Source organism: Dryobates pubescens, chromosome 15 (genome assembly GCF_014839835.1).
Source record: "Dryobates pubescens isolate bDryPub1 chromosome 15, bDryPub1.pri, whole genome shotgun sequence".
NCBI lineage: Eukaryota > Metazoa > Chordata > Aves > Piciformes > Picidae > Dryobates > Dryobates pubescens.
In genome coordinates, this window is record NC_071626.1 from 9,529,284 (window position 1) to 9,553,689 (window position 24,406).

Sequence of the window (24,406 nt, forward strand, 5' to 3'; positions counted from 1 at the left end):
AGAGATTGTTGAGGTATGGAGGTCTATTGTGCTTTTCTTCCTGTTTCTAGCTGGGTTATATGAAGAGCCATGCTTTGTCAGGTTTAAAGCATGTAATGGACAGTTTGATTTGGTATGGCTTGTCAGAATTTGATTTCTCCTTTATTTCCTGGTGACTGGCAATGATTAAGATGGTTATCTCTGATAGGTCTTGTCATTAGCCTCACTTTTTTTTGAACAAAGGCTGAATACAATAAAATCATGCTTTCAAATTCTAATTAAATGAAATTTTAAAGAGTTCTGCTTTTCCCCAGTCCTTGTTATCACTTGCACCTCTGAGCCCAAGAAGATTGTAACAATATGGCTGTCCAGAGTAGAAAGGGACCAAGAAAAACTCCTTCCATTTACCTGTGGTAGTGGCTTTAAACAAATTCTGTATGTGGAGAATGCTGAGAAAGGCTGGTGAAGTGTGGTGCCATGCAGAGCTCATGGGAGAACTAAAATGATGGATCATTTAAGCCCAGAGTGGGGAGGGACATGCAGCAGTAGACTGCTACTCATGGCAGTTTGTGGAAGATGTGGCAGCTCTTCAGGATGTATAGCTATACTGCTGGTGTGTTACTATGAAAGGAAAAAGCTTGTGAACCTGAACTATATAGGATCTCACTTCCCTTAGACAAAGACTGGATCTGCCATGAAGGAGAAGGTCAGATGCACCACCTGTACTCTATGTGGCACCATGATTGTCCATATACCTCATGTCAGTGTTTAACTTTGTGTATCACTTCTCTCCTGCTCCTTGTCAGCTCAAGCAATTGGCTTACCCTACCAAAGGCACTGTTCCCTAAAAAGAAATGTTTTCTACTCAGAACAAGAATTCCTTTGGTATTGCTATAAGGAGGCTAAATAAGTCCTTCTCCCTCTGTAGACAAGAGTTAAACCATTTGGAACTGCACCTGCATACATCTTGTCCTTCATCCATGTCAGATACATCAGAATGTGGCAGGAGACATCCAGACTGCTGCAATTCTGCAGCTAGGGACAGGTGACCTTCCCTGATCTGATGGTGGTTCAGACCTGGTCATTAAATCCACATGGATATTTTCTTTCCTTTTGAGACGAGAAGATGTCTCCATTAGATCGCTGCTTGAGTGACGTCTAAGACTCAGACGTCCTAGACTTGAATTGCTTTGGTGTACAAAGCTGAAGAATGGGAGCACTGCCTCTGTTTTCCTAGCACAGGAGAGTTGCTGTGAGTTCTGCTGGAGTGTTTACTTTTCCCTGAATAATTTTAGCTATACAATATTCGCAGGAGTGTTGCCACTCTGGAGGTTTATTCTAGCTCTTTGCCTGGTGTGATATAACTTGCCACTGACTTAATGGAAAACTTGTTGGATGTCAATATAATTTTCAGTTACCTTTTGAACTGTCCTGCTTTGACTGTTTAACTAGGATTGGAATGATTTTTGTGTATGTGTTGCTTCATGTGTGTATGTTTGCTAGCAAGAACCTTGGAGGAGTTTTAGGTTTGTTTGCTGCCTGATACCCTTATTGCAAACAGTAACGGTAGCATTCTAATGGCTGCTGCTGGGGTTGAAGGTGAATAGGTTGTTTTAGTGTCTGTGGTCTGAGGTAGCCTCTAGGGCAATGGAAAACAACATTCCTATTCCACTTTCTCAGTTTTGCTTAGCAGTGGGGGAGGTATGGTGCAGCAGCCAGTGGTATGGCAGGAATCTGTGCAGAGAATAGAAGATGAAAGTGTCTGGTGCTCCACATGAACCAGAGGCATTTAGGATTAGGCTGGCTTCTCTAGGTTACTTTCAAAGCCCTGAAGACTGGGAATCCTTCATGGTCTGGAGAGGGATAGCAAACTGTGGTCTGACTTGTGTCAGCATGGAGTATAGTTATCTCCTAAGCTGACAGAGCAGAAAAGCCCTGCGTGTTAATTGATTGGACTCTGAGTTTCTTTGTTTCAGTCAATTTATGGTATTCTAATAAGCAGGCTATTCAAAGGGACTTTCATCAGAAAAGGCATTGGGAAAGGGAGGAAGATGAGAGCTTTAGTGCAACCTCTGCTAACTCAGAAACTGTTGAACTCTTTCCAGGCATTTCTGCTGGTGTACTACACGTGAGCTTAGTCCTCCCTCATTCCTCCATTCCCAAAAGTGTTGTGTGGCATTTATCTATTCCCAGAGGTTGAATGAAATTGCTTATGTTAAATTTCACCAGGAGTATTTCCTTGAAGCAGTAACATGATGGAAAACATGTTCAAAGTGTTTTATTTGGGGTTTTTTGGTTTTGGTGTGGGTTGTTTTTTTTTTTTCATTACTCTTTTTCTCCTCCTTTCTCCGACCCAAGACATTCAAGACTCAGAAACGAGATGAAAACACTATTTCGCTGCATGGTACTTGGGCAGACTTCCTGCATTTCAAGAGCAGAACGCTGCAAAAAGTGTAACATTTTTGTTTTTAGAGAAAACAACCATTTGTCCTAATGTTTCTGTTGCCTGGGTAACCTGGACGCCAGAAGCCTCAGGTCTGACTGCTTTCAGAATCACTCCTCCGGCGCCGGTGATTGAAGCGCGGTGCCTGCAGGTGGAGCGGTGTCTTGAGCAGACAAATTGTTATTGTAATGCAGCAGATGTACACTGAAGGGGTACATTCTTTACCTCAATTCATAGTCTCCCGGGGATCTGTTTAGGAAAACATACTTTTAAAGCGCTTGAGCAACACCTGTTTGTCTGTTTGGAACACATGCAGGGAAATTTCTGTGTCAAATACTAATAGAAGTTAGAAATTTCATTGGTATCTGGAGCACGATGGCTGTTGAATGCTGGCATCTGAAACAGGTTAGATCAGTGTGGTTATTCTGGTGTCCAAAGCTTAACCCACTCAACTAAGAGATAGGAGAGGAAATAGCACAATGCTAATGAATGTGGTCCATCTCCTTTCTTATCTTGTTTCTCCACATATCAGTGTAGGGCTCCTGATGCTTCACTGAACAAAACTTCAAATTGTTGTGCAGTGATTAAACCCTCTTTGACCTCAATAGATTAGTCTGCAAAGGAACCTGTGCAGCCAGCACCTTGCTGGTATTCACCTGGGAGTTAGGTAGCCTCTGGGTTTGGGGTTTGAAAGAAAAAAATGTCTGCAGCATAGTAACTTCATGATTTTTATTGGTGTTTTTACGTGAAGAGAGTAATGGTGTTAGCTCTTGTAAGACAAATCAGTTTTAAGTCAGGCCCAGTTGTCATTTTCACAAGAAACAGTCCTCTAGATCTGCTTCTATAGAATGTAACCTTGAGGTATTTTGTTTGCAAATCTTAGATGTTTACATATTTCTCAAGTTTCTGAACTAGCAGGCAACTTCTGTTTCAACTTCCTTGGTCTCAAGTTGTCTTTCTCAGCTTGCTTCTTACCATTGGTCTGCTCTACTGCACTGTATATTGCACTGGCCCAAAGTGCATCTTTATTTTCTATAAAGTATTCTCTGTGTGCTTATCAATTGGCAGAGCTGTTCAGATCATGGAGAGGCACAGATGTCCCTTTCAAGTTGCATGGAAAAGTCAAGCTCTCTTTCCACTAACCCCCAAAAGCCTCTGGTTTCACTAATTTGGCTCCAACATTTGTCCAAATTTCTGACTCGAAGGGCAGCACTCAGTTTGGATACTAATCACAGAGGGTGTTGGTTCTGATGGTGCTTGTATACAAATGAAGATGCATGTAGTTTCTGATTTTCTTAACAAATGTTTGCAATGCTTTGAATTACTTGAGATTTCTAAATGCAGCTCTCAAAAGCTGTGTCTCAAAATGCGGTTTTCAATCGAACAAGGAGCTAAAAAAGAGTCTGCTGCCCACTTGTTTTTTCAGTTGTTACCACACCCTTTTTGCTTCATTCCTGTAACCCAGAGCAGGAGCTCTCTGGCAGTCACTTATGTAATGGCTCAACCCTTGCTGTCAGTCACCCTGCAGCTCACTGAGTATCACAAGCTGCCTGAGCTTTTGCAGGCTGTATAGCAGTTTTGCTTTCCTGTCAGAACTTCATAAACATTTGTGTAAGCTAAAATTACAGCCTAACTCATTTCCCTGGTTTTGGTGTCTCCAGATTCAGTCAAGGGCTGTCAGAGACAGAGGTGTGGGCTCTAGGCCACGGTGGGCTTGAGGAAATGAGTACTTGCATTTGACCAAGTAGGAGATATTTCATTTTTTGAAGTTAAACTTTTTTCTCCTCATGTCTGTCCTAAAACTTCAGATAATGCAAAGCTAAATCTTGCCTGGGTCCTGCCAACTCAAGTGATTCCCCCTCTTCCCTTTTTACCTTTTGGATTTCTGTACTCCTGGATCTGCTGTGATAGGTTCTTAGCATCTTGAAACTTGTCTATAAAGCATTGCTTAAATGATAATGCAAGAGCCGGCTTTCAGGCTCTGTTCTGGGGTTTCATTGGAGTGGTTTTGATCCTGCTCAAACTAGCATGTAGGTTGAAACCCCACGGTGAATGTATTTGATCAGATTTTATGTCAGTGGGGTTGTTCCTGAGTAGTACAGTGTGGCAAGTGCCTGCGGCTCCTCCTGTGGTAGAGCCCTGAGGGAAGGGCATTGCTAGTAAGATTATGTTTAGGTCAGAGGAGAGGTTTGAGGAGCTGTAACTACTGCATGCTTGAAGACATGTAAGACTAAATCTTGCTTTAGGTCAGCTCTCTAACTTAGCCTGCCTGTTGCTCAAGTTGGGCTACAGGCATTCACCACCGTGCTGGGGGAGCAGCATAGTAACGGAAACCTCAGCTCAGCTCTGCCAGAGAGGGCTCAGTGGTTAGGAGGTGGGTGGTACCATTTAGCTATGGTTAAGCTTTTAGCCTTAATGAGTCAGCTATAGGCAGGGGACTGCAAGCCAAGCCTTTGCCTTTCAGCTACATTTCCTCTTAGCTGGAGAGATGATGTCACCATTGTGTGAATGCTATATTACTTCTCCTTTTATGGAGATGAACAGGCTTGAAACTGGAGTCACTCATGCAAAGGAAGTGGGTGATAAAGGCCTGCTAGGATGTTCTGTAACTGAGATGTGTAGCTTAAATTGCACATTCTCTTCTAGTCTCCCAATTTTTTGCTTCTCCCATCCCAAAAATACCAAAACCAAAATTCAAGAGTTTAGAGCCCTATTAATTTATCAATTATGCCAATACATTCAACCAGAGCAGTTCAGCATTCATTCAGATTTGTATTTTTGCAGTAGAATATTTGCCTAAGGACTTTTAATCTACAAGATGTCTCTCTTATGAAAACAAATTCTAGTTTAATTAAGTTTTTCATGTATGCTGAAGGTCCTGGAAACAGTCTGAAATGCAGTCTTTTATGACTGAGGAAAGTCAGAATGAGCTAGATTTGGGGGTTTTATATAGTAAAAATAATCTACTGATCTTATTATACCATTCTGCTGTATAGCTTAAATTTGAAGGAGGTTTTACTTCCTGAATTTCTGTGTTCTCAAGGCTGCTGCTTCTTGTGATCACTTGAATACTATGCTGATGAGAGCTAAAGACGAGCCTAGATAAAAAGCTTTCCTTGCCAGCTGGTCTGAAATACAGAACTGTTGCTATAATTAACTAATGAGTTGTTATTCTGGATTGTTTTTAATAAGTGACTCTGTTTAGGATTGAAAAGCAGATGCAGATTTCTTTTTAATCAGGCGTTTCTTGATTGTGTTATTATAAGCAACTGAGTTTATGGTACCCAGCACATTCTTTTTTGCTGAGTAGGTTGCTTGCACAACTGACAATGGAGTAAAGGCAAGTGCTGACTGAAGTTGTGCAGCACACCCATGTTGAATGATCCTTTATTAAAAAAAAAAAAAGAAGGGTGGAGGTGGCCTCTTGTCTGGGAAACTGAATTGTGATTCGTGATGGCACAAGTCAGTATTGTATGGAGAATGAATATTGGCCTTTAAAGCAGTTCTTAATGGGACGTGTGTCTAAGAGTTAGGCTTTTGTATGCGTTAGCTCTTCGGCCCTTTGGTCGGCTCCAGTTTCCTGTTGCTCAACACATTATTGGAGTTGTCTGTCTGTACACAATTAGAAGAATTCCAGCAATCCCAATGACTGCTGCTTTGCAGTCCTGGGAAAGAATTTCTCCCGGATTGCAAACAGGAATGTTGCCTTTTATGGCAGTGTCTGCACGCTGGCGGTGACTTGCCTGCACTCGCAGGTATGTTCCTGCTGGCTTAAAGCAGAGGTGACTAACACAGCTGCAGTGGGCCACCAGGAAAGTAATTTGAGGGAGGAAAACACAGTGCTGAGAAGATTTTGAACATATCTATGACTTTTCCTGCCTGAGCACCTTTCAACACCTTCTTCTGTGTTAAGACATGGAAAAATTCTGTGCTTGCCCCTTTGGGACTTGCTCAGGTCATTCTAGGTAGCTGTGCACCTTGCTTCATTGGAATGAAGCTTGAAAGGAGTTTCTCAACTAAGTATGGCAGAATTTGTCATAATAAAAAATGTTCAGTGTCAAAGAGATTGGCATGATCTTATGTTGTCATCTCTTTTAGGCAGACAGTTTATCTATCTGCTTAGCAAGTTTTCCTTTTTTTCTTTTTTGGAATAAGTACCTTCCCTTGGAGGAGAGGGCATGAGAAGGATTGTGCTATTAAAGTGCTTGAGGCTCCACTGCCTGTTTGAGGAGTCCTATCTCCTTGGAATTGCCAAGACCAGAGCTGGCTACTGGGAATAAGGAGCACCTTCCTTCCAGTTACCATTCTTTTTCCTTCTCCCTGCCTCCCCATCATCTCTCAGACTGGATTCTTAGAAGAGCCTCTGTAGTAGCTGAATTTGAGTATAACCTGTCAGAGGCACAAACTTACCCTTTCACATAGTTGCTTTGTGATAGAGAATTGCACCCAGATGTCCCACTGCTGAAGAATACATTTCCTTAGGCAATGTGTAAATGAGTCATTAGTTATTCCCCTGCTGAACCCTCCAAGTGCCCAGTCACTCACAGGGCTGTGCCACAGGTGTGTGCTTGCTGACCCACTGGGAACCTTGAATGACTGAAGCCTTCTGAGCTGACCTAACATCTACTCAGCCTGTCCCTCAGCAAAAAGGCTGCATATCTTAACAGCAATGAATAAAATGTAATGCTTCAAAGAAATAATATGCAGTGCTAGTGGAGCTGCAGTATCTAGTTTGGAATGCTGAAGAATTTGTTGGGCTAAAACCATTTGAGTGATGATTTCCCTCTGCTTCCTTCTTTCCAGATCTTTCTGACAACAGTGTTAACAGGAATAAAGCACATTATTTTCCTCCTTTTTTTGGTGTGCTTATCTGCATACAATCAGTTTCCAGTAAAGAAGTTTAAGACCAGGAGTTGCCTATCTGTCATGTGTTAATCTAATGTTCCCATTACTGGCTTCATAATAACTTAATATAGAATCTCAGATTTGGTCTGTGCTGTCCTTATTTGATGAAAACGTGTCCAAAGACTGGATATACTTCTCTCTCCCTCTCTGTAAACTGAGTTTATAGGAGATTTTTCTGTATCAGTATGACATTCACGATGTTAGGACTGAAATGCTAAATTCACAGTGTTTAAGGGTGTAGGAAATTATTTCAGGTACTTGAATTCTGATGTGACTGTAAAGCCTTCTCTAATTGCAGCTAAATCTCTTTATCTTGTACAAAACAACTTGAATAGTAACTCAGTTATATTGTCAAGTACTCTCTGGTGGGGAGAATACTGAGTGCACTTAAGATCTCTCTAAGCTACTAGGGAAAGGAATAAAAAGAACCAGTAGCTAAAGTATGGAGAGAGTCACATCCATAAACTTACTGGTGAAGGTTACAAAGTGCTGAAATAATTTGTCAGAGCATTCTAGTGAATTGTATGCTCTCAGGAATGTTTGAGACTTGCTTTCTCTCTTTAAACTTCAGTCCAACACAAAATTTGGGCTCTCTGTGGAAATAAGAAAGACCAGGTTGGATGGGGGCAGGAGCAACCTGGTCCAGTGGAAGGTGTCCCTGCCCCTGGCAGTAGGGTTGGAAATAGATAATCTTTAAGATATCTTCCAACCTAAGCCACCCTATGATTCTTTGACAATAACTGGATGACATTTAACAGTTTTGTTACTGAGGTTCTCAGACAAGGTGATCAGGTCCTCTCTTACTGATCTCAGGAGAAAAAAAAACCCAAACCAACTAAAATCAAATCCAGAAAACCACAACCAAATGGATAACTGACAAACTAAAGTTCTTCCGAGCTTGGTGGTGCAGTCTGTTCTGTGAGTGCCCCAATAGCTCTTGTGGACTGTTACCTGCTCTTCACAAGTCCTTTCCATGTCTGAAAAGGTCTTGCTGCCTGTGTGATAGCTGAAAAACACTAAGGCTGTTGTGGTATAGGCACAGGCACTCTCCAGTCTGCCCTGTGCTCTCAGCAGGTTCCTGGTGTCGTGGGGGGAGGAATTGGATACAGACTGGGGGGGGAGCACAGGGTGGAGGGATGGATGAAAGATGAAGTCAAGGCAGACACAGGGGAGTGTGTTCACACACAAGTATTGGAGTAGTGGTGGGATGAAGGCATGGTGGAAGGACTAGGCAGGACTCATATAAGGAATCATAGGCAAAACCTGAAAGGAGGTTAAAGATGTGGGAAAAGATAGTGATGGATAGGCTGAGTGAAGTAAGTTCTGTAACTAAGAAGATATTATCATCTACAGCTGGGACCTGAACACAGGAACTAGAATGCCTACTATTAGTATGTCAACATGAAAAAGGTTTATACTGTTACCGGCTGCTGCGTTAGTACACTAGAAGATGGTGCCACAAACAAACCAGCTGAATAAGACTTAGGCTGCTGCTCAGTGTTGTAGTCTCCAGGTCCATTCTGTACAAAATAAACAACAAAAGTTCTCACTGAGCTCCCAGTGTTTGTTTTTGGGGTGGAAGCATCTGTCTGACATGAGGCTTTGCACTTCAGGATTTGTAGCAGTTGCCGTGCCACTTCCCCCTTCCATTTCCACTGTTCTGCTGATAACTTCTGTAAGTCAGTAAGGACCTATTATGATCGAGGTGGGGACTGAAGAGCAACTAGATGTACATCAAGCTGTAGATCTGTGGTAAATAAACCTTCAGTGGGAGACTTCTGTGTTGTTTGCATTACCATTCTTCTATAAACGATGCTCTTTCTGGATGAAGAAAATTAAGTTACTGTGGTGCCATTATGCCTTGGTGTGTGGCGAGAAGTTAGGGTCTGTTGCCAGAGAGGGGGTTACCTGGCCATGTTTCTGAAAATACTTGTCAAAGTTTGTTAGTTCCTGGTTGTCTTTAGTGTCAGTTTTTCTGTTAACAGAAATGTGATTTTTTAGACTCTTTGTCTGACTACTTTTTGTTTTCAATTTTACTCTAGATCGAGAGGATCAGTCCATCCTTTGCACGTGAGTGTTTACTGTTGTCTGCTTGTTTGGATGTCAGAGTTTGTGCTCTTAAAGTGTTGTTTGGAGGACTCTCTTAATTGTAAGTGCTGGGGGTGGGGTTAGTAGCTACACCTCTCCTGCTTGCCAGTAGAACATGGTTTTTTCTTGGTTTTGAGGGAGGTACTGCAATGGCCAGAATGAAGTTAAGGAACTCTGTAGCCTCTTTTGAGGTTAGAAATAGGAGTATGTCCCCCAACATCTTGTTTGTGAATGAACAGCAGATTTTTCTTTCCAGGGGTGAATCTGGAGCTGGCAAAACAGAGAACACCAAGAAGGTCATTCAGTATCTGGCTCATGTGGCTTCCTCTCACAAGTCTAAAAAAGACCAGGTAAGACCTAGGTTTAAGGATGCCCGATTGCTGCGCTGAGTTTGAACAACAAGTACATATTGGCTGATGTTGGTGAAAATCATATCTAGGCTTTTATTGAGCAATACTAACGTCTGTCAGGGGACTGAGCAGGACACCAAACTATAAAATGATAGCTTGTTAAAAATTGCAAGCCAGGGAACGCTGTTTGAAGTCATAGCTCCTTTGAAATTGATGAACCTGTAGTGGGGATAAACTCATCCACAATCTCTTGGTTTTGTGGGCAAGTGCATGGGCAAGAGACACTATAAATGAAGCATCACCCATACTGATCTTTTCACGTGGATGTGTTGCTTTATAACCAGTCTAGGCAATTAAAAACTGATCCTAGTGTGGAGTTGTCTCCTCCTGTGCCTTTATAGGTTAGGTCTGGCTGTTAGACTGTCTCAGAAGTAGAGAATACAGTGATACACTTCAGGTGACAACTTTGAAATTGAACTTTGAAATTCAAAGGGTGGAAAGAAAGCCTAGTGTTAGCAGCACACAGAAGAGAAAGGAGGGTGGTGGTGAGGGTGGAAGGACTTTAAAGATGTCTCACTTATATTTTTTTCCCCTTCCCTCTCCCCCGGTGGACTTTTGCCGAATTCGTCAGTTGTGTCCTCGTAGGTGAGCTGCACGTTTACTGCACGTTCTGCACCAGGAATGCCTTTTCTGTCCCATTGTGTGATTTTTTTTGAGCAGCTTTTCACTCCACACCAATATCACTTTCTGCAGCTAAAACAAATCCATAGACAATTCACATTTCTTTTTTTTTTTCCTTTTTTTTTTTCTCGTGTGTGGTGCACAGTAATCTTATTTATGAGGATGTTCAATTGCAGACTAAAGTAGTATCAAGAATACTCACATTCTGTGCTCAATACTAGCTTGTATTTAAGGTTTCTCTTCCAGGATTTTCCCAGATACACCATTTGAGTGTTCCTCCAGGGCAATCGGACTGGACCAGGCTTTTCCAGAACCCTAAGCATCCAGTCTGTGTGGGGTCCCTAGTAAGATGAATGTAGTTAGGTGTTTAGCTTTCTATTCCCTGCAGTGAGATGTGGCTGCAAGTTGCAAAGAAATGTCAGGGGCAAGGCTGCTCTGCAGACAGGGTGTTCCAGGACTGTGAGCCTGTTAGCCAGAGCTCAACACGGTGGAAATGTTCACTGGTGAGCTGTGTAATGAAAGCCAGATGCCAAATGTGTTTGCTGTATCTCTACACAAGAGTTTTCCTATAGTAACCTAATGTGTAGGCATGTCTTATGCATGTAGAGTATGTGAATAAGAAGGCATCCCTGCACGCAGGCATATTTTGTGTGCATACTCTGTAATAAGTAACTTCTGGAATCCAACCAAAAAAACAACCATGTGCCAAACTTTCAGACATATGAAGGGTTTTTCCGTGGTCTGTCAGTAGCTGTATTTAGAAACATTCTCCTCCTTTCTTTCTTTTTTCAAGTGTGGAAAATAGAATCATGGGATTGAGTTAAGTATTCTTCCACTGCTTGTCTTTGAGCAAGATTTGTACCACTAAAGCAAGGCGGGCGGTCTGCGTAGGTGACTAAAACGTTCCTAAGCTGGACTGGTTAGTGATTTGCTCAAGTTTGATTTTTATTTCTTTTATTTAATTTTAAAAATCTACCCAGCCCACCCCAGTTTTGATTCTTCCAAAAGTCCCCCAGCTCTCACTTTGCTCCAGTTTTGTGGCTGAACGGTAGCACTGGCCTTGCCAGACAGGGTTTAGAACTGAAGTCTTTCAGTGTTAATTCAGAATGAATGTTCTACACAACAATTCTTTACAAACCTTGAACTTGGAACCAGATCAGAAGAGTTTACAAAGATGAATATGTTAAGTTTTTTGAGGGTCTCAGGTATGCTGATCAGGAGAGATGCTTTTTCTTTGGGTAGAATACGATAGTATTGAATCTTCATGCTGCAAGACTTGGCATAGAACTTAACCAGTGATAATATAGAAAATAGTGGTGCTTTATCTCCCAGCAAAGTTTCTTGACTGTTACCTACTACAAGTTTTGGATGCAAACCCCTGTTTTTTCAAGTATCAGAGTTTTCAAAAGCATGTTCTTCACTTGTAGCTCTTTTGCTTTGGAGTTAGTGGCACCTTACAGTGATCTCAGTGCATTGGTATATTCAGCGAAGTAGCCTCAAACTGAACGGTGTGACTACTGAGCACAGTAAGGCTGCCTGCTGAATCTGGTGACATAAACACTTAGAAATGTTATAAACGTCACTTATGGAAATGGATGTCTTCCCATGTGTAGTCTCTGCTTCTTTACTGATTTCTTCAATCAGGTAGCAGTTATTTCAAAATGAGAATGTTTGCAGCTTATCAGAAATTCATGGATCGTAGTTGCTAACGTTTCAACATCTGGAATGAAGGTTAGGTTACTGATGGTCCTTCTCCTTCCCCCATCCAACTGACTGTTGTTTGGATTCAGTTATTTGACTGCAGAGAAGAACAGAAAAGTGAATCCCTGAAGTGTAAAGCCCAAAACCACAAAAAACCCACCAAAACAAATGAAGCCCTCAAATACTCTCCCCTATCTTTTATGTTTTAAAATTGCATGCTGTTAAAACTAGCTGTGATTTCTAGCTCCCTTTCTCCATACTTCCTGAAGAATAAATGGTTGGAAAAACCTCTGCCTTGCATAGAAATGATTACAGAAAGATGTGAAAAGCTCAGAGTACAAGATAGCAAAGATTTTGGTTGCTTTAAATTGTTACTGTGACTTCAGATCTGTAGAAAAGAGAGCTTACTAAAGAGGGTGTGCTGCCTAAACATAGGCTAAGAGATCCAGTGGCTGCAGTTGCTTGTGTTTTTGTGAGGAATATTGTACATACTTGAGATGCATGCCAGGTATTAAACTTTTTTCAGGTCAAGGAATGGCAGTTACAGGTGTCAGAAAATTGGCAGCATTTCAATGATAAGAACTACAGAATTCTAGAAAGCTTGTGATGGACAGCTCTATCTTGTACTGGTTTGGTTTTGCAGAATTACTTGTTATGTAATAGTAGTGAAGGCTCTCTCTTCAGGGAAAACAGGCTATCAAAATTTAAGGTAAAACAAACTCCATTCAAACTTCCTAGAAATTTAGAGGGGAATGGGATTGTCTTTTAAAACAAAGGCAGTGAGGAGTGGATGCATTACAGTAATTACAACCATTTAGTCCTATGCACCATTTCCATGGCATGATGTGGACTTGATCTTCCCACTGTGTCGTGATACTAGGGCAAGTCATGAGAGATGAGACTGATTGGACCAACTGCTTAGTGTTTTCCTTTCCCCACAGCTTTATGTTGCTGTAAGCCTGAGCTGGCATTCTCTATGTGTATGGATTGCTATGTGGATGGTTCAAGAGACCTACTAATCTTTAAACTACAGTTTACCAACATGTGAGAGACACTAATGACATTTTCTTCCCGAGGTACTAAATAACAGAAGGGTCTGTGGTATGAATTTGTATAATATTTTGGTCATTGTGTAGATAAGCCCAGCCTTAGTTTTGTTTTTAGCCCAATAATTAAGATAGATTTGCCTTATGTTTAGGGTGTAAAAATTAGCTATTTTCTAACCTCCTTGTTCCATAGTTGGATTGAAATGCTGTGTTGCTGGCATCTCTCACTTGCATAGCAACAGATGGCAGCCACAAAGGCTTAGGACTTCATTGCTAGATGGGAAGGAGGACTGGGTGATGGAAGAGTATTCCCACTTCTGTGCCAGAATAGGAGGGGGAATGTGACTGCCACACAGTTTCAAATACTGAACCTTAGTTTCTACTTTTTCTCCTTCCAAAGCCACATGATGGCTCTGTTGTGATGTCCCAGCTCCGGTTCCCTTCCCAGGGCTAGCCCCCTTGTTATATATACTTTGCAGTGAAAGAAAGTGCTTGCAGCAGCTGCCCCTTCTGTATGTGTGCAGTTCTACAGGAACTGGGGGAGCTTATCTGGCCTTGCACTTTGTGAGCATGAAGGGAGGTGATAGTGCAATTAAGAAATAAAGACTTGCAGTTTCCCCTGTATTTTCCTCTTTCTTTTCTTTCATTACACGTATTTTTAGAGAGATTGTATAAGGACTAATTTGTTTCATAATGCACTTGGAGAATAAATGGGAACAATTTGCCTTTAGAAATACCCTTCAGTAATGTGCCCATAAATTCCAGTTCTCACAAATGGAACACAGGAATTTTTGAGTACTTACTGATAACTGCTGAACCCAGAAACATGAAGCTCTCATTTTGTTTCTAGAAGCTTTTTAGGTAATATATAGGACTCCATGCTTTAAGCAGAGAGGACAAGTAATTTTTAAAAATAGACAGGGATATATCTGGAGCCTGCAGGGAAGGGTGTATATGCTCCAATGCTCTGGTACTTGGCAGGGGTAAAGGTTCTGAATTTTCTTTTTCTACAGCTCCAGCGTTTTGTGTTCCTTGAGGGGAGGAGCATGTGAATGTGGCAGCAGAATGCAAGTGATCCTGAAGTTTGTGGGATACCACTGAGTCTCTTTTTGTGTGCCTCCTTAGAAGGGAGGTTTTGTGTGTTTGCATTTTGGAATATGTAGACCTTCAGTGCAAGCTTTTTGGTTTATTTTGGTTTTGTGTTGTTTTTTTTCCAAACATCAGACCTTTCCAGACTAACTTCTTAACCTATTACTAGCAGAGTTCAGGGCTATGTTGCAATACCAAGACATGACTATCCTTACTCTTCAGCCTGGATGGCAAGACACTTCTGGGATGAGGGCATGATGGTGGATGGTACAAATTGACACTTTGATCCGGGGAAGTCCATGGAGTATTATGGCCAAGTGGCTTTAAATGGCTTCTTGTTAACGGAAAGACATCACTGGGATGCTCTTGTGTTGAGGAAGGGAATAAGGTGTATTTGTGAGTGTTTTGCTCTGATCACTAACAAGTCTCCTTTGAAGGTTTAAGGGGTCTCCTCCTAAGGTTTAATGTGGTTTCTCTACAACAGATGCCAAGCTAGTGTGAATTGAAACTTCGGCGCTGGTTTGACCCAAGGTTAATGCAGTGAATCGCTACCTATTTTATTAATTTCTGGTTTCTCTTCAGGGAGAACTTGAGAGACAGTTGCTCCAGGCTAATCCCATCCTGGAGGCCTTTGGAAATGCCAAGACAGTGAAGAATGACAACTCATCAAGATTTGTGAGTATTGCTATCTGCCATGGGTGCCAGTAGTCAACATTTTCTGGAGGAAAGATGTGATTCTACTTCAGGGTAAATTGCTGCCAAGGATAGGACAACTGTGAGTGGTTTCCCTCAGATTAATCTGGGAAGTGAATTTCATTCATTGAATTATTCAGAATAGACCTGATAGGTGTCTGGAATGAAGGAAGCTGACCCTGTGCCAGGATCATTTATGCCAATATTTATTGTAAGTTTATTACAGTCAGTTTTGTCCTGAAGAGCAAATACTGGTCCTGATTTGGTGAATAAGGACCAAGTAAGAACTATGTTATTCATCTCTGGAGGGCAGTGGACAGCATCTGAGAGGCAAATCTGTGTTAGAGCTGGGACTGGCAGTGACTGAGAATGGTTAAAGCTAATACTGAGGGAGGTACAACTGTCTAGATTATATACCACATAAAATTGAAGGAACCTTGCTGTGGGAAATGTATACTGAATTGTAAGCTGTCTAAAGGTCAGAAATGTTTCCAAGTGGTGTGTTGTTTGCTAAATCACTGTTGTGATCAGCAGGCATTGCCTATTGGCTGACTTTACGTTTTACCTAAAACCTGCCTGACCTGTTCTGAAGGCTTTTATTCCCGGATTAGCAAGAGAAGGTTTGCTGTTGCTGTTTACTGCTGTTACTAGATAGAATGAATACTAATTTTAATGGTGTTATTTTCCTCTTAGGGCAAGTTCATCAGAATCAACTTTGACGTCAACGGCTACATTGTTGGAGCCAATATTGAGACCTGTATCCTTTCCGTAACCACCTGAAAGGAGAAGTGAAAGGCTGCAGAGGTAGCAATAATGGTACCTAGCAATCTCTTCACAACTAACTTTGGTAGGAAGCACTTAAATTTCTGCTATCATGATTACTGTCACAATCACAGAATGTTAAGAGTTGTGGAAGTGACCTCGAAAGATCATCTAAGTCCAATGCCCTCTGCCAGAGCAGGACCACCTGGAGCAGGTCACACAGGAACGCATCCAGGTGGATTTTGAACGTCTCCAGAGAAGGGGATTGCACAACCTTTCTGGTCAGGCTGTTCCAGTGCTCTGTCACCCTCACAGTGAAAAAGTTTTTCCTTATGTTTACATGGTACCTCCTACACTCCAGCTTGTAGTGTTCTGCTTCTTAATACAGTATTTTGTCATCTTTGTGATCATGGTGGAAATCCTTCCTGAATGAATGAATACTAATCTTAGGAGGCTGAAGTGGAAGCAATAGGATGAATAGCTTTAGCATTTCAAAAGTCATTCTCACTCTGTACAAGGCAAGTAGGTGATGGATGGCCACTATTTTTCTAGTTTTTAGCAGTTAAGTATCTCTTACCAAAGCCATCATTCAGAGGCTGGCAGAACTGAGACTAGAAACTCAGTGGGATATTGACTGATAATCAGTGCTAAATCGATATCTCTGTGCATTGACATGGGACCGTCAGGTAGTACGTGTTTGCTCATAGAAGAGGAAGTGATTTATATGTCCTGCTGTATGCCTTGACTCTCTGAAGATCTACTGGAGAAGTCACGTGCAATTCGTCAAGCCAAAGAGGAGAGAACCTTCCACATCTTTTACTACCTGCTGTCTGGAGCGGGGGAGCATCTGAAGAGTAAGTATGATTTTGTTTAGTTACAGGCTTCCCTTATCACAACGACAGAGAGTCCAAAACACTTGTAGACTAGGACCCATTCTTTCATAGTTTCATGGCTCTGCGCCTCCTCTGCTGCTTCTGTACACTCATACCTCCCTCTGCCCTCCCTCTGCACTTCTCAGTTCCTGAAAACTTGCAGCTTTGGTTCCTTCCTGCGCTTGTCTCCTTGCCAGCAGTGACTCTACGCCCTTCCTTATCTAGATCTCTGTCCCATGTTTAGTCTCGTCTCGCATAATGTAAATGCTTCTGGTGCAGGAATGGTTCCTGCTGTGATGGACTTGGCCTTTAACTGACTGCAGCAAAGCTGCTAACACCTAAGAAGCTCTAGAAGTCTAGGATCCTAGCGCACTTAGCTTAAGACCTCAGTCTAGTAATCAGGGTTCATGTGTGAAACCTGAGAACTGATCTGGAGGAGGGGCAGGAGGAGAGGACTTTCCTCAGTTGCTACTGTTTCAAGAGCTATAAATTAACTTTCACCTGACCTGAAACAAACAAGCAGTCTGAAATGAGAAAACTTACGTTGAAGTTAATCCCTGCTACATATAGACTTAGAGTGTAATGGTGGTTGACACTGCTTTGGGTGAGTAGCCAGAGGAGCAGATAGGAAGAAATAGGGCAGAAAACCTCCAGTTTTATCTAAAATACAATGTTCAGCTTGCAGTAAAACTGGGCTTAATCTCAGGTTCATCCAGTGCCTGCTGGCATATGCAAGTCAGAAATTTGAACTCAGTGGCAACTTGTTTTCTCTATGTTAAATAACACCCCAAAAGCCATAATAACAGTTTTGGATCTCAATTCTTTCCTCAGCTGACCTGCTGCTGGAGCCCTACAACAAATACCGCTTCCTTTCCAATGGCCATGTTACTATCCCAGGACAGCAAGACAAAGATATGTTTCAGGAAACCATGGAGGCAATGAAGATCATGGGCATCCCAGATGAAGAGCAGATAGGTATGAATCCTCTGAAGAGCCTGGAATGAAAGAGAGAGCAGCTCATATATACCTGGAGCCGTTTTGTTCTAGTTTTTTGGTGGTGGTGTTTGATTTTTATTATTTTTGGGGGGTTTGGTTTGTTTTTTGGTGTTGGAGGAGGGGAGTTGTTTTGGTTGTGTTTTTTCAGTGGGATTTTTTGAGTTTTTGTTGATTTTGTTTTGTCTGCTGTCTATTTCTCACTCACCACCCCAAAGTGAACAGTGTACAAACAGTGACTTTGGAGTGACCCACCTCAGGACCTACTAATACAGTTTCAGTTTACACAGTTAGTGTTAGAAGTGAAGCAGCTAATGAAAACATGCTTCTGTTTACTATTCTTGTGGCTTATCTGAGGGCTGCACATCCAGTTTATGAATAACACATCTAAGATACAAGAATCCCCTCATTCTCTTGTAGCAGTGCATGGCTTGTGTGCTCCCCCTAACCCTAAGCAGTGGCTTTAAAGTATCTAATCCAACCATTGCTGGATTAGTACTTTGAGAATGGCCTGGTCATAGAGCCTTTCTTTCTAGCTTAACACTGAACTGCTGATCAGAAATTAATATTGTCTGATTCTGGGAACACAGTACCGTGACAGTGAAGCTAGAATTGCATGGAGCCAGCACAAACTGCAGTGATACCAGAGCTCTGTGCTGCCTCATTCATGATCTGCCTTAATGGTTGGGAACCAATGCTCTGCAAAATCTCTGTTTCTAAATGTGTAAGGCCTTCTAAAATCTAGGACAATTTATTATCTACACTGAAGCAAGCATCTGTGGTGACTTGAGGGCACCACTTCCTCTGCTCAAGGCTGCAGCCCTTGTGGCTGTAGGGAATACGTGTCTGTGTCTTCACTCTTGCTCTTCACAATCCAACCTGCTATAAATTCAAGTGGCTGTTAGCCACAGTTTAATATACTTCTTGAGATCCTGAATCAACTGAAACAGCTGTGTGGAGGTGAAGAGAAACATTTCTAAATTAAATAAAAGAATTGGCAGCCTAATTTTTTGTCAGGATGTCCTGCTGTGATGCTTTTTGTGTTGGGCTTTTAGTGTATGCTCTAGGGCATGTCTTTGCTGTCACATAGATGAGCTATTGGTTCCAGCCACTACAGCAAGGATAGCTTTAGTCTTTTATACTTTCTGTTCAAAATATGAAGTGCACTCGCATTCTTCATAGGCTGCATACAGTAGCTGACCTGAATTTTGTATGTTCCTAGAAGCATTGTTATGTGTTTCTTTGCTGTTAGTCTTGATGTGCTATATATGGAGCCTTTGTTTGCTCTGCTCAAAAGCATATTGTTTTAAGGCAGCTGTTTCTGTAACAGATAGAAATTAGGGGATGAAAAAATGACCTGTAAGTGACCAGAAGTTTATTTTGCTCAAGGCAGCTGGAAGCTTGCAATGGAATGAGCTTTGACTGAAAATTGAATAGATGTTATGGCACTGAAAAATGTCTTTCTCTCCTGGTATCTGATTCTGCTGTTTTGATGTGCACCATTCAAAGAGTATGACTATATCATTAGCAAGGGGTGGGGTGTTTCAGTGTGTAATTAGTCATAGTCATGGTACAGGTAATTTCAGCCACATCCTGCTGCCCTTCGTACATTATAGCATGTCTCTATAGACTACAGACCTTGATCAGGGAGATGAAAGTGATAAGAGGGTTAAAGGAACAGAATTTTCCTTCTCTTAATTGGTTTGTACTCTTAATAACTGTCTCTTGCCTGTTTAACAGTAGTCATTGAGGGAAATGGTGAATTTTTGCCCACTAAAAAATGTTTTATCAAAAAATATGTATAGATTATATACGGTGGTGTTACCCTCAGTCCTGTCTCCCCCTTTATTGAAGTGATGTCAAGAATGGGTAAATTTCCAGGCTGTCTAGTCCTGCATAGGAGGGACAGGCAAAGTCCTGTGTCCTGAATGGGAGTCACATAGAGGAATCGCTTGTGGTCTTTCCAGATTCCAGAAAGATCTTTGGAAAGTTGAGGAGGGCCTCTTAACAGTGTTAGGAAAGGTAACTGAGTCATACTGGGGCTTTTGGTGATGCCTGACTCTAACCCATTACTATTACTTTAAAAGGTCTGCTGAAGGTTATCTCAGGTGTTCTTCAACTTGGCAACATAGTCTTCAAGAAGGAGCGTAATACAGACCAAGCCTCCATGCCAGACAATACAGGTAACCAATCTTTTTTTCCATGCCTCCAAAGAAAAATACAGGGGAAATGTCTCCAGGAGATTCTTGCAAGTAGGAGACTGTATTACAGTGTCTAGAGTATGCTGGAGTCCTGCTTTTCTACCAGGTGAATTATTTGTCAAAGGAGCTGGCACGCTCCCTCACACAAATGCATGCTGTTTTGCCAGGCATGTGCTTGCAGCCACCCGTGGGCAGGAATGTGGCACTGCTCTTGTGACAGAGCTAGGCAGGAAGTACATGTGATGGCCAGATGAAAAGGATTACTTTACTGGAATATGGAGTGTGTGTGTTTTAACCAAGTGCTCCCACCAACCTGTTTTATCAGACTTTAAGGAATGTTCTTTGCTGACTCTGTAGGCAGACTTGTAACTGCAAGAGTGAGGTGGATAACTTTGTGGTCAGTATAAAGTATGTGTACATACTTTAATTGCACTGCCCATTGTTGCATGTGTAAATAATCCCATGTTTCACAAGGTAGTAGGCTATCTGTTAGAAGACAGCTCTTAGACCTTTGTTATAGCTGCAAATTTATCTTCAGGAGTTTGTTTTTGGCTATTATTGTTGTGGAAAATGCAATTCTAAATGGCAGTTGTGGGAGGAGAGTAAACAATTTGGGGTGTAGATCTTGAATCTGAAATAGAGAATTGCCTTAAAGACTAATCAGGAGATGAAGACACAACAATTAGTTCAAGAAATCTGTTTCTTGATGTATCTTTAAATTGATTACAGACTATGAACTTTAAAGCTTCTGTGTCATGACTTAGTGATATGAGAGTATTGTTTCAGATTTACTTTTATGGCTTCTGGAGAAACTCAACCTGTAGTACGTGCTGCAAGAGCTTTGAGGGAATGCTTTGGTTGGGAAGGCAGTTGCAGGAATGTTTTTATTTAATTTTCTTTTCCCTCTTGCTTTCTGTAAGAAAAACAAAATGATGTTAATCTTGTTTATTATTATTTATTTCTATTTTACCATCTTTAGCTGCTCAGAAAGTGTCTCACCTGTTGGGTATCAATGTGACGGATTTCACTAGAGGCATCCTGACTCCTCGCATCAAAGTTGGGCGAGATTATGTGCAGAAAGCTCAGACCAAAGAGCAGGTATGCATTCTCTAGGAATGGATGAGAACTTCAGTCTTTAGGCTGGCCTCCACAAAGCTTTACAGGTTTCTGTAGCATTTAACAACCATCTTTATGGCTGCAGTGTATGGCAGCCACATGCAAATAACGTAGCGTACATCTTGCTTCTAGTATTTGCTCACTTGATCTATAAATGCAGAAATCACTCTGCCCCTGCAGCAGCTTTTCTTACCTGAAGGCAAAACAAGAATGCAGCTCCCCTGATTCTGGTGACTGACTGTCCCAGGGGAGTAAGTTCCTTCAGTGTGATATGCAAGGATGATATTTTTCAGCTACTGTAATGCAGAAAGCACCATTCCTGAGTAAGTCAGCTACTAGGGTGGGAGAATTTGCTGCTTACCCTTGAAACTGACTGTGAATTCTTTTAACACTTTTGGATCAGATTGTGCTCTAAATGAAACCTGACCTAGGAGTTAGCAGCCTCCTGAATGGAGCAAAGCCCCTGTGCTTACTCACTGCATGACTGCTTTATGAACACATTCTTAGTGTTAATAAACATGCCCTCATAAGTTGGAAGGGATTAGGAAGAGTGTGAAGTCTAGAAGTAATCACAGACTGACTTACCATGTTGGTGTTTTATTTCTTACTACACATCAGTCACAGGCTGGATAGTGGCATAGGAGAGATTTGGCTTCACAAATCCTAAGTTAAGAAAGAACTGAAATGGTTTTCTGTGGGCCTGTGAAACATGCTATGTTGCTATGGTCTTTGGAAGTGACTGGGCATAGTTTGTTTTTCTTGGGTATCAGGCATTGATTTCTCCAACAGGCAGGATCCTGAGGTTTGGCTTTGACACACTAATTTAGTAAGACAAATCCTTTGTTTATGTAGTATCACTGTGCCATCTACTTTTCATGGGGGGAAAAAACCCTCTGCAGTGAGCCTTCTTCAGTGAGTTTGGTCATGGAGGGCCAATCTTGGGCCACAGTTGGGCCATTAGGTGCTGAAATGGTGTCATCTGTGCCTCCCATTGGATTGTAGTGTAGCTCCTGATGGTTGTCTTTCTGTCTGCGCAGGCTGACTTTGCCATTGAAGCGCTGGCGAAAGCCACTTACGAGCGGATGTTCCGCTGGCTGGTCATGCGCATCAACAAGGCGCTGGATAAGACCAAGCGGCAGGGGGCATCCTTCATTGGAATCCTGGACATTGCTGGCTTTGAGATTTTCGAGGTAAGGAGGTATCAGGTCCTTGCACTGAGCACAGTTTACCATGGAGCAAAGACCACTGAAGGGGATTGCTTTAAAACTGGAAGAGTTTGGAAGGGAGGTGTACTCCACTTGTGGGTTTTGAGATCTCTGCTGGTGTGAACTGTCAGAGAAGTTATTAACTAACTTAAGCTTCATTAGTTAGTATTTTATGTGTGCTGCAAATGCTTTGTCTCATTGCTTTATATTTTGGTGCTTACATCCCTTTCAGCACATGCATTAGAATGATTTTAATTTCACAGTCCCAGGTGTTTTAGGCTCTTTATAGCTCACAGCTTAAGAGTTTTTCTGGCCTACAAAAAAGGCGTTTTAAACTGTCATGTAGAGCTATGGATCACCACTAGACTTAAAGCTTGATGTTCCATTAGCCTGTCCCAAAAGATTTAAGGGATGGCCCACTGAAACCTGTTAGCATCATTAAAAATTGTTAGAAATGCTTTCTTCTCCCTGCTGATGAGTTTTGGAGAAGATAAAGTAAAAGTAGATCATATCTATGCAACATAGATTCTGACCTATGTGTTGCTTTCTGCAAGAAGCCTGAAAATCAGGAATCAAGAGTGTGGTTTTACATGCAGCTAAATGAATTTAACAACAGTTCCTTGAGGAAGAGGAAGAGTGGGCTTGCTCCATCCCTCTGCTGCTCCTGGCTGCAGCTGCTTGTACTCATTGCATTTGTAGCCCTGTGGAAAATATTTTCTTTCTTCCTTTTTTAATCATTCTCCAAAGGTGAATCTGTGCATAAAAACTGATGCAAGGTAAATCTAGGAGAGGAAGAGCTGAAGGAAAATGTGAGGGAGAGGCTGAAGCGAGAGGAAGTGGGAGCGCCCTCTATAGGTGGCAATGAACTGTGAGGCCAGACTGTTAAGTCCATTCCGAAGTATGCAGCAACCATCAGAAAAGAACTATCCTGCCATTATCCCAGCTAGGCAACCTGTTTTATGCTGGATGTAGCTCATGTGCAGCTGCAAAATGAATTGGACTAATTTATTCATGAAATGGAACACTTGAGAAACAGAAAATTTGGGGTTTTTTTATTCCTCTCCCCCCACTCTGATCACTCTACCTTTGGTTTCATGATTGCTGCATCTCATGAAAAGGAGAAGAGTGGAAATCTATGGTGTGGAGTTACTGAAACATCCAAGTAGTAGAACAGGAGCATTCTCTTCAGCAGATGTCTGATGTTTAATGTGGTCTAATGAAAATGGAACATGGGCTGCTAGCCTTGTCCTTACAGTTTGAAGAGCTGTAGATGTTAAAGAAACTTCCCTCACTTTCCTTGCTCTAATTAAATGTATGAGGCTTAAAAAGGGACTTTCCAGTCCACATGCTCTTAGGAATTTGTCTTCAGGCTTCTGTTGCATACTCTTTCTAGGAAGAGGAGTTGCCAGCTCTGAGTTTGTGAGAAAACCAGAATCTTTTCTGTTTCTGGGTTCAGTAGCTGCAGTAATTCTTTTGTTGTTTACAACTAAACATTCTTTTGTGAAGTCTCAAGAACAGTGTGTATGAACTTCCCCAGGGATTGCAGCAGTGATACAGTGGGACATGACAGGAAAGGCAGTTCATAAGTAAATGGGGTTACTGACAAAAGGCTGTCCATGCCACACAGAACACCAGCTTAAATTCCTGAACTGTCAGTGTGGTCTTTCATGCTAAGACAATTCTAGGTATGTCTTTAGAATCAACTGTGCAAACGTCTTTCTACCTTTTCTTTCATTAGCTGAACTCCTTTGAACAGTTGTGTATTAACTACACAAATGAAAAGTTGCAGCAACTCTTCAACCACACTATGTTCATCCTGGAGCAAGAGGAGTACCAGAGGGAGGGCATAGAGTGGAATTTCATTGACTTTGGCCTGGATCTGCAGCCCTGCATTGACCTCATAGAGAAGCCGGTAAGTTTGTTGTTCTGCTCTTGAGCAACAGGAAATGGCTGCACTAATTTTGTCATCGATCACATAACCTCTACCTGCAGACTGGAAACTGCTCTTCTAGCTTTTGTAATCCTCTGCTGTCACTGTGGTGTGCTCAGAAGCAGAAACAAATCAGTTTCCACTTGATCTGGAAATGTGTTGCCAATAAATATGTCACTATGAGTTCTGTAGGAAATACTGCATGAAAATAGAGCTAGTTAGCCACTTCCTCTAACAGAACTCTCTTCATTTGTGTAGATCTGCATGGTGCTAGATGTATGTGTGGCTTTCCACAAGTAGTGTGAACTTCCTTACTTACCTATAAATATGATGAGAAGCTGTGAATCTCAGT

General features: G+C 41.8%; 1 protein-coding gene across 1 annotated transcript in view; it reads left to right on the forward strand.

Annotated features, from left to right (window-relative positions):
• MYH9 (myosin heavy chain 9) overlaps positions 1–24,406 on the forward strand; it is a 70,481-nt gene that overhangs the window by 22,555 nt on the left and 23,520 nt on the right. Inside the window, exons 4-13 of the mRNA XM_054168053.1 lie at positions 9,370–9,397; positions 9,672–9,765; positions 14,865–14,957; positions 15,669–15,732; positions 16,493–16,591; positions 17,441–17,584; positions 19,690–19,785; positions 20,783–20,901; positions 21,957–22,109; positions 23,863–24,036. Of these exons, the coding sequence (XP_054024028.1) occupies positions 9,370–9,397; positions 9,672–9,765; positions 14,865–14,957; positions 15,669–15,732; positions 16,493–16,591; positions 17,441–17,584; positions 19,690–19,785; positions 20,783–20,901; positions 21,957–22,109; positions 23,863–24,036 (1,064 nt within the window). The remainder of the gene's footprint in view (positions 1–9,369; positions 9,398–9,671; positions 9,766–14,864; positions 14,958–15,668; positions 15,733–16,492; positions 16,592–17,440; positions 17,585–19,689; positions 19,786–20,782; positions 20,902–21,956; positions 22,110–23,862; positions 24,037–24,406) is intronic.